The following is a 9,801-nucleotide window of genomic DNA, read 5'->3' on the forward strand; positions in this document are numbered from 1 at the left end:
TCAGCAGCCCCATTTTTTTCTTTCTGCCGAGGCTGCCTCCCATGGACATTCCGGATGGCCTGCTTTGGATGTTAAAGACCTCCACAAAGCATTGACTATGTCCTTCGATAATCTGACCTCAGCTTCTTGCAGCATTTCCTGTGGGCGAATATTCATTCGTCAGTATTTTGCGCCATGAATCTAGTAGCTTGACCAGGATCATGGCCCAGACCAACCCTCTCGCTTCGTTTCCCCACCTGCCCTGTGTTTGTTTATTTTCCTCGGTCAGCAGTTAAGGCTGTGGGTTCACCTTGCCCCTGGATGACACGAGTATGTCGAGAGAGGAATTGATTTCGAGCCTGTTTGCCATATTTTTATTTCCTTAGAAAACTTAAGTTCTAAAAGGATGTGACCTCCAGGGAACTTTAAAAACAGTCTGTGGCCGTAGCTGGTTTGGCTCAGGGACTAGAGCATCAGCCTGTGGACTGAAGGGTCCTGGGTTTGATTCCGGTCAAGGGCACGTACCTCAGTTGCAGGCTTGATCCCCAGCCCTGGTCGGGGTGTGTGCAGGAGGCAGCCGATCGATGTGTCTCTCTCATAGCGATGTTTCTCTGTCGCTCCCCCTCCCTCCCACTCTCTCTAGAAAATCATGGAAAAATGTCCTCAGGTGAGGATTAACAAAAACAAACAAACAAACAGAACAGCCTGTGTCTAGCTAAGGGTTATTTTGTGCCAGGGGTGCTGTATTAAACACAACTGCATTTCTCCGTAAATCAGAATTGTTAGCCTGTGCAGCTTGGCTTTGTCGCGTGTAACTCTAAAGCCATCCTTCCGTTGCAGAGTCGGCTTCCTCCCCTGCCAAGTCCTCCGGCCCCAGCCTTCCCGCGCAGCAGAGCAGCAGGCAGCAGAGCAGCAGGCAGCCGCAGCAGGTGACGCAGCAGGTGATGCAACAGGTGACGCAGCAGGTGACAAAGCAGGTGACGAAGCAGGTAACGCAGACCTTTCCACCTTTTTTTTCCATTTAAAAATTCTCACCTTGTGGTTTTAGGTCAGGGTGGAGAGCCTGTCTCCTGCCAAGGGCCATGTGGATATTTATAGCATCATTTGAGGGCCACACAAAATTATCAAATGAGCCTGCTATATTTGGTCAAACATTAATTAATTCACCCCGAATGCCTTGGCAGGGCCAGACCAAATGATTTCTTGGGCTTTGTATGGCCCGCAGACTGGACGTTCCCCACCCCTGTTTTAGGTGGATGATGAGAGAACACAGCCTTTACTCACCTCCGGGTCCACTACCATCCTGGAGGGAACGGGGCCAGGACATGTGGCCTTGCTTGTCCCTTGTAGTGGGTTTGGGGAGGAAAGACCAGAAGTTTAAGCGGGGCTTGTAGATCTTGAGGTGTCTGTTGGACATCCCCCGAGAGATGTTGTGTGTGCAGCAGGGTGCACAGCCTGGACTCCCTGGGAGAGGCATGTGTGTTGATATTGCTGGTTTGGGGGCAATTCTGATGGGTGCCATCCTTTTAAAGGATGTTAACGTCAAGAAAACAGTCGCTTTGGGATCGTGAGAACACAGTACGTAAATTTTCGGACACAGAGTCAGCGTCGGTTGGCACACATGAATGACAGTTTATATGCAGAAAATACAGTTCTTTTTATCCAAAATCATACTAGGCAGAATAGAAGTCACAGAACCATTTTTCTGACCCGTAGAAATACAACCTTAAATGAGAAGTGCATTTTTACGACCCTGCGATGGTGTCCCCAGTAAGAACGGGCGTTCTCCCCTTTTGGCTGCTGGGAAAGCCGGCCTCACAGATGGGTTTCCACCAGCACCGCACCAGGGATGCTGGCCCTGCTCTCTGGAGTTGCTGCCTGCGCAGCCCCATCGCTGGCTCCGAGTAGACGCGCATTGAGTCCCCCACAGCTCCGGCTGTAACAGTCCTCCCTGCAGTTGGGGTGCAGCTCAATCCATACATCTTGCCAGGGCAGGGCTGTGTCTCACAGGCCTTCGGGCCAGGGGAGCTCTGACAGATGCTCACCGCCTATCAGGAGGGCCCGGCGATGCTTTAGCGGCAGCGATGGCAGCCAGGCGGGAAGACGTATGTGGGGTCTGCGGCACAGAGGAGCCGGGGCTACGTGACAGATCGTGAGCTCAGGCCACTTCCTCAGGCCGGTGCCAGCAAGATGGAGAGATGCCGGGCTTCTCATCAAGGCTGCTCTCTTGATGGTTTAATCTGGTGCTGGGAGGGACGGCTGCGGAGGTGCGGGGGTCCCCTTTCGAAGGGCCGGCCTCTTGACTGTGAAGAATGTTGCCTGTCAACTCCCACGCCTGGACCTGAGTGGGGGTCATGGGGTGATGAAGGGGGTCCCCCACCCAGCGCCAAGCACGGTCACCCCAGAAGACGTTCAAGCCCACCATTGCTTTCGTGGCTTTTCCGTAGTTACCTTTTGTCTCGTGTCTTTCCACCAGGCCAGCCAGCGTGCGGGGGTCTGGGTGGGGGCTGGGAGGCGGGGAGGAGATTCAGAAGAGGGTCCGATCCGAGGGTCCCTCTGAAATATAGATGAGGACAGGGGGAACCCTAGATGCCTTTGGAAACAGGAATGGAGGGTGACGTTTCGGAGCTCTGGATGCCTCTTAAGCTGAAGTGTTGTTTTGAAGACGCACAGGGAGAGAAATTCAAGAAGTTTCTGCTACTTGGACCTGTAACCAGCTAAATAATCTATCGGTGGAAACAGAACAGTGGCCACCGTGCTGGCCCGGAGGGCTGGGGACACCCCGTGTTTCCTAAAGTGTTTGCGAGGCTTGTTCGTGGGGAGCCGTGTGTGTCGGCCCAGAGCGCTGGGTCCTGAAGGAACAGACAGGATGCAAAGAAGGGGAGCTGGTTTGCCTGGCTGGAAATTTCTGAAGGGTGTTTAAATAGCTGGATTTTCCTGCTTAGAGTCAGGGACTCGGGACAGGCAGCTCTGAAGAGGCCCATGTTTGATTGCTAACCACAGGGTGCCTTTGCCGGATGGGCCCAGGTGCTGTGTGCAGGTGCCCTTTGGAGAACTTGGACTTGAGACCTACCATGGGCTGTGTTTCTCCTGAGACACTTACAGGAAAGGGCCAGGCCTAGGAGCATGCCAGCTCCCTCTGTGCCCTCGGCCCAAGGAGGACATGGTTCTGCATGTGGTCAACTGGCCACTGGAGAGCCTTTGGTGGCCAGGCCTCTGCTTGAAGAAGCAGGTCAAGGTGAACCTGGCGTAGAGGGTCCTTTTAGACCTCCCCGAGGCCAGGCCTGCAGCTCTGGGCTTAGTGGTCTCGTCCTTACTCTTCAGGCCGATGAGGACCTCCTTCAGAAGTCACAAGGCCACCGAGCCAGCACAATGCCATCTGCACGTTCTTTTCCCTTCACTGCTCTCCATTCTGCAGTGAGCCTCGCCCCTAAAGGGCCCAGGAGAGGCAGCCGAGCCCTTCACAGCCCCTCCCCACCTTGTCCTTTTATCCCGGCCTGCTCTCTGCATGGCTCTGTGTGACTCCAATTTGCCACGCTGCTGCCTGCACTGCTGCTGGGTGTGTGTGTGTGTGTGTGTGTGTGTGTGTGTGTGTGGTTTCCATGCACCCAGCGGACTCCTGCCCGAGAAGCTGGCTCATTTGAGTCCTGGGCTGTTGACCACAGGTTACACCACTTTGTGGAACCTGTGCCATAGGATTGGGTCCTGAAAAGTGTGTAGATTAAACCGAGAGGTCTCAGGCTGACTCAGTGGGCAGCAAAGGCCCGCCCCAGTCTTCACCGTGGGGAGCTGGTGGGTGAGGTGCACGTCCTGCGGTGGAGACAGTAGCTCCCGCTCCCGCTTCGCTCCATGGAACCAGGTTTGAGAGCAGGTGACCTTGGTTTTGTCATCAGTACAGCAACTGCTGTACGCGTGTCTGTTCCATCTACACCAGGGGTCCTCAAACTACGGCCCGTGGGCCACATGCAAATACAAATATTGTATTTGTTCCTGTTTTGTTTTTTTACTTCAAAATAAGATATGTGCAGTGTGCATAGGAATTTGTTCATAGTTTTTTTTTAAACTATAGTCCGGCCCTCCAACGGTCTGAGGGACAGTGAACTGGCCCCCTGTTCAAAAAGTTTGAGGACCCCTGGTCTACACTCTGGCTTTCCCACCTGCCTGGCCTGCTGGTCTTACTAGCCCGCGGCATTTTCAGAAGGGCTCAGCCAGCGGTGGCCATGGACGCCCCACGGTCAGCACAGCCTTGCTGGGGCCTCCCCGAATCGAATCGCTCTTCCTCTAAGGGCAGTGTCACCAGCAAGGTGATGCCGGGAGTGTGTGCACGGGGACACGCTCATCTGCTGAGACTCACCATCCAGTCACGACAAAGATGTTGGAGCAGCGCAGATGAATATGTAGCGTAAAAATAACGTTAGGCTTTGGGTCTCTGAAGAAACGTGAGTCATTCCATGTCAAGTGCCATTTCACTCCTTAGGGGTCTCGGGGACTTTGGTTTTCTTCAAGGGTCACCCGTTCAAACATGTTCCAAGGGAGGGGAAGCCTGCAGGGCCCGGGCTGCCGAAGGGCGTCGTCTGTGTGGCCTTTGGAGGCCGATTCTTGGTCCCCACCTCTGGTCCGCCTGGCTCGGGGAGTTGGGGGGTGGGAAGGGAACAGTCTGAGCGTCTGTGTTTCAGAACAACCTGCGGGGGTTCTGATAGGTGGCTGGGTTCAGGGTTATTGGCTGCCTGTAGTGAGATGGAAGTAAGGGTGCTGGGATACAGTGAGGCATTGCCAAAGACCAACTCGTCTACTTTGCAAAGGCATTCATGGCGCCTGCACTGACTACACAGCAGGGTTGTACTAGACCCCTCCCCAGGGCTGGTGGTGCCTGGACTCTTGCTGGAATCACGGGGACCCTCTCCAGGTAGCGGCGGGTGCAGGCACTGGTCCCTGGAGTGTGGCCCGCAGCCAGCTCAGCGCTGAGGGGCAGGCAGAGTTTCTGGGTTACTCTCCTCCGCGCCTTCAGTGCCAGCCTTCCCGTCCCTGGGGACAGTGTCTGTAGCGCTGGAGGAGGGACTGCAGAAGGCAGCCACCGTGGTCTGAAGCTAAGGGGTCGGTGGCTGGCGTAGGTCGGGGCCATCGATGGCGCTGGGTCGGGTACCATGATGGGATGAGGCACCTGCTGGCTCATGGAGGCCGCTTCCTCGCTCACCCCACCTCTCAGCCCACTCCCCGGCGGGGTCTCCCGTGGGCCTGGCATTGTTTATCAGAGGCTGAGGGAGGAAGCAGTCCTTGCTCCTGCCACCAGGAGGCAGGAATGGGGATCCCCACGAATGCTTCCTGCATGGGGAGGTGCACCTAACACCCGCGACGCGCTCGCTGGGTGGGTGTCCCACAGGTTAGGCAGTGGCTCTCAGCACAGGGAGGCTCGGTGCAAGTTCAGTGCACACTCCTGGGCCTCTCCCAGGCTTTCTGGGCCGGACTCTGGGAAACCGGGCCAGAGAATGGGTATTTTTACCAGGTGCCCCACGGGTGATCCGCTTGGAGGAGAATGTGTTGTGGCCCAGCGTGCAGACAGGGCACTGTTTCCGGGCAAGAGGCAGCTTGGAGAGCTGGGGGTGGGGAATGACGTGGCTCTCACGAGCCCGCGGCCTGTGCTGGCCGCCCGTGCAGGGAGGAACTGGCGGTGCTGGTGGGGTGTGTGACGAGTGTCAACTGGAGAAGCCTCCACGCAGTCCACAGAGCTTTCAAACGCCCGTGTTTCAGATGGGCCCCGAGGCACACGGCGTTCACTGTGCGCGAAAGAAACAGGATCTCAGGCGGTAGAGACCCCGGACCATGTGTTCCATAGTAGGAAGGTTTAGAAGGAAAAACAGACAGATTTGCAAAACTGACACATACCCACCACGACACTTTCCTACCCGATTATTCCCATTCGGACCGAACCTGCAGTGGTCATACTGACGTTATCTCCCAGACGCCGGTTTCTGTCGGTGAACAACAAGGAGCCCAGGTGCAACCTCCCGCCAGGCACTTTAGGACGAAACGAATGAAAACAATTAGAAATTTGCACTAAAAATGACAGCTGACGGGAAAGGCAAGCGCCTTTTATTTTTATCCGAAGTCACGGGGTTTGGAAATGGGTTTCATCTTGATGAATATTTAATACAAACAATCCTTCCCCCACCTCCCATCCCCCCCATCTTTCCAGGCATCAATTCACTGTCGGTTTATTTTTCTGGTTATTTTAGGCAACGCTGTGTCTTTCTCTGCCGCGCCTGTCAGTTTGGGGGGATGAGAGTATGACAACCTGAAACCTGGAGCAAATCTTCCCTGTTAGTCCCTCTCCTATTGAGATCGACATAAATCAACCCCTGGTACATGTAGAGACAGCCTGCGTCTGTGCAGCGGGCAGGGAAAGCCAAGGCCAGACCGTGAGAGCGCAGTCCCTGGCCCAGCCACACACAGGCACCGATCTCACAGCGCTTCGCTAAGCGATCCCCTCCGCTCTCGGTCTGTGTGATTGGGAGGCGATAAATTAAGCTCAGCAGCTAGAGTGATTCTATCCTGGAGACCGACTGCCATTCCATTGCTGCGTAAATCATGCATGGGGCCCGGTTCCATTATTTACGACGTTGGGTGCAGCCACAGCACCTGGAGTCGCAGCCGGCGTTCTCAGCACCGGCAGGAAAGCAGGTAGCACGCATTTTAATGGGGCGAACCCCTCAGACAGGCCGTGGCCCCTCGAGGAATGAGTGGGTGGCTCAGGATTACACTTCAGAAGGAGAGTGGCGATGACCTCTGGATGGAGCCAGATGGGTGGTGTATGTGGAGCCGGTCCTTCAATTTTACCCCCGTCCTTCAGAGGGACTGTGTGTTTTTAAGGTTATAAATATTGTATGTTTTTATACAAAAGCTAGAATTTCCACAGGAAAATCAAAAGACAAAATGGTGCATCTTTGCAGGAATTTACCTTCATATAAACATTGATTCTTTGAGCTGGGTGGCTCTTTAGATCCTGAACTTGGGAAACTTCTAGAGTGTGTTATTGAAAATACTTAAGTAACCCTAGCCGGTTTGGCCCAGTGGGTAGAGCATTGGACTGCGGACCAAAGAGTCCTGGGTTCGATTCTGGTCAAGGGCGTGTATCTTGGTTGCAGGCTCCTCCCAGCCCTGGCCCTGGTCAGGGTTCATGCAGGAGGCAACCAATCGATGTGTTCCTCTCACATCCACGTTTCTCTCTGTCTTGCCCTCTCTCTTCCACTCTGTCTAGAAGATCAATGGAAAAATATCTTCGGGTGAGGGTTAACCAAAAACAACAAACAACAACAACAACAACAACAAAACCCAAAAAAGAAGAAAATACTTAAGTAAAGGAAGGCACTGTGTTAACATTTGGGTTCCTCGCTGCACCCTCATTTTCTCTGACCTGGCGAGTGGGGCTTCCCGCCGCAGTGCGCCTGCACAGTGACCTCAGCCTCTTTAACCAGCCTTTCCCTCTGTTGCAGGAACCCGAGCTCCATCAGCAGGCCCCAACGAGTCGCCCGCACGTCTCCTATTACACGGTCGGTCCCAGGATGACCAGGAACGTGACCTTGGTGTAGCGAGGGTGCTGCACTTGGCTGATGACCTGCACCACGGCCGGGCCAGCACTGCTCTCCCAAGGCCCAGCCCGCCGGCGTTACCTGGAAGCGGCGATGTTGGAATCATTGAAACGGATATTTCAGTGAGAGAAGGAACCGTTGTTCCCAACTTCCCAAGTAGAAGTTCACTCTTAATGTGTTTCAAGATTCCAGAGACTTCTGTAAAGTTACTAAGTCACTTCACACTCCTGCTTGCTGGTCCAATGAGTCTATAGCCTGCCATGACTTTAAACATGTTTTTGTTACCTTACATCATATAAAGTTTATATGTGTGTCTGTGTACTCCGTGGGCATTATTGCATAGGGTCAGTGAAAAGAAGAGGCTAAAAGTTAGGATCCGTCAGACATCTAACATTGCCTGGAAAGCCAGAACCAGGTTACAAATAAGATCAGTGGGTGAGCACCTGGTGAGATATCTCACTGGGCAGGTACATGGAGACATGCATTTTTATCTGCCCCCTTATCAGCTGCTCTCACGGCCTCAGGATGACTCAGATGTGGATGATGCTTTGTAGGAGGTGTAGCTCACATACCACAAACACTGTGGTGAAGCTGGAAATGGGAAATGTGTTCCTTGTGTTTTGTTTTGTTAATCCTCACCAGAGGATATTTTTTCCATTGATTTTTAGACCGAGTGGAAGGGAGGGGAAGAGACAGAGAGAGAGATGTGTCACAGAGACACAAAGATTGGTTGCTTCCCTCATGCGCCCCCGCCGGGGTCAGGAATCGAACCTGCAACCAAGGTATAAGACCTTGACCAGAATCAAACCCGCGACCCTTCGGTCCAAGGGCTGACACTCTATCCACTGAGCAATATTGGCCAGGGCAGGGGAATGTGTTCTTTATAAATAAAGGAGAAAACACCAAGAAGTTTGCATTGCTCTCTCTTAACTTCACTATTCAGGTGGTAGTTTACAGAATCACAGTGTTCAGGAATCAGGCACTTTTTTAAAAATTGAAAGCAATTTTTTAACATCATCAAATAGTAATTCAGTACTGGACTTTTTGTCATTGTCTTGTTATTTTTTTTTTATAGTTAGTTTTTTTGTTTGTTTTTGTTTTTGGTTTAGGACCTAGTCTGGGTTCATATATTATATTTGATTACCGTATCTCTCAAGTATCTTTTATTTTATTTTACAATTATAGTTGATATATAATATGATATTAGTTTCAGGTGTACAAGATAGTGGTTAGACACTTATATACCTTATATACGAAGTGATCACCCCAAAGGGAGCAGCATCTGGCACCACACTTAATATGCTGTATTTTACATCCTTGTGACTATTTCTATAACTGGCAAGTTCACCTTTCTTAAACCCTTTCACCTTTTTCTTCCATCCCCTGGAATCAAGCATTTTCCAAGATGCAAAACAGATGTTTGTAAAAACAAAATCACATCTTCTTGGCAGTCTTTGCCTGTTGTGCATTAGCCCCATTTAAAGTGAATATACATGTTGTTACTAAGAATAAAAGACTGAAATTGCTGCCTTTTCCAAATACATGTTTACCATGTTGGTCCTCTCAGGGCCTTTCTATTTCACTGAGAGGTGGGACTGCTGTTTGGCTGAGCTCTGCGCTAGTTGGTGCAGGGTTCCGTAATGGTTGGTAATTGACAGCTGCTCTGAGCACCCCTCATGCCCTGCCATGCTATTGCCAAATAGAATTTGGCTTTTAAAATGTGTGAAGATTTTAGTGAATTCCTTCAAGTTACTAAGCCATCCTGTTAATGTTTCTCATTACTCAACACTCCTGCTTGCTGGTCCAGTAAGTGGTGGACAAGTCTATATATAAGCTGATTTAGAAAATACTTTTATGATCTTAAATCCCATTAGGGTCCTCCCATGCACTCCCTCCTATGAATCAGGAGCTAACACAAGGGGCATTTGCTGGCACATAGGGCTTTGGCAGGTACCCTGCCCATTCTGATTGGTTGGTGCCCATACAATGTCTCTTCTGATTGGTTGGTACCCACACACTATCTTTTCTGATTGCATGGTGCTCATACCTTACTGGTTGTCAAATAGTTTGAATATAAGCAGGGTTGGAAGGATCCTGAAAAAAATGCCATGTCTTCTAAGACTATATGCCTAAAGTGAGGGGACTGGCTGCCTATTTTTTTTTAATTTTTTTAAAAAAAATCTATTTTATTAATTTTTTACAGAGAAGAAGGGAGAGGGATAGAGAGTTAGAAACA

The 9,801-nt window shown here is 51.6% G+C and overlaps 1 protein-coding gene across 3 annotated transcripts in view; it reads left to right on the top strand.

Annotated features, from left to right (window-relative positions):
* IGSF5 (immunoglobulin superfamily, member 5) overlaps positions 1–7,878 on the top strand; it is a 37,749-nt gene extending 29,871 nt beyond the window's left edge. For all 3 annotated transcript variants that reach the window (XM_005885680.2, XM_014532928.1, XM_005885681.2), the window contains 2 exons: positions 820–968; positions 7,470–7,878. In XM_005885680.2, the coding sequence (XP_005885742.1) occupies positions 820–968; positions 7,470–7,565 (245 nt within the window). In that variant the 3' untranslated portion in view covers positions 7,566–7,878. The remainder of the gene's footprint in view (positions 1–819; positions 969–7,469) is intronic.
* Positions 7,879–9,801: the final 1,923 nt, after the last annotated feature.

Source organism: Myotis brandtii, unplaced genomic scaffold (genome assembly GCF_000412655.1).
Source record: "Myotis brandtii unplaced genomic scaffold, ASM41265v1 scaffold923, whole genome shotgun sequence".
Lineage (NCBI taxonomy): Eukaryota > Metazoa > Chordata > Mammalia > Chiroptera > Vespertilionidae > Myotis > Myotis brandtii.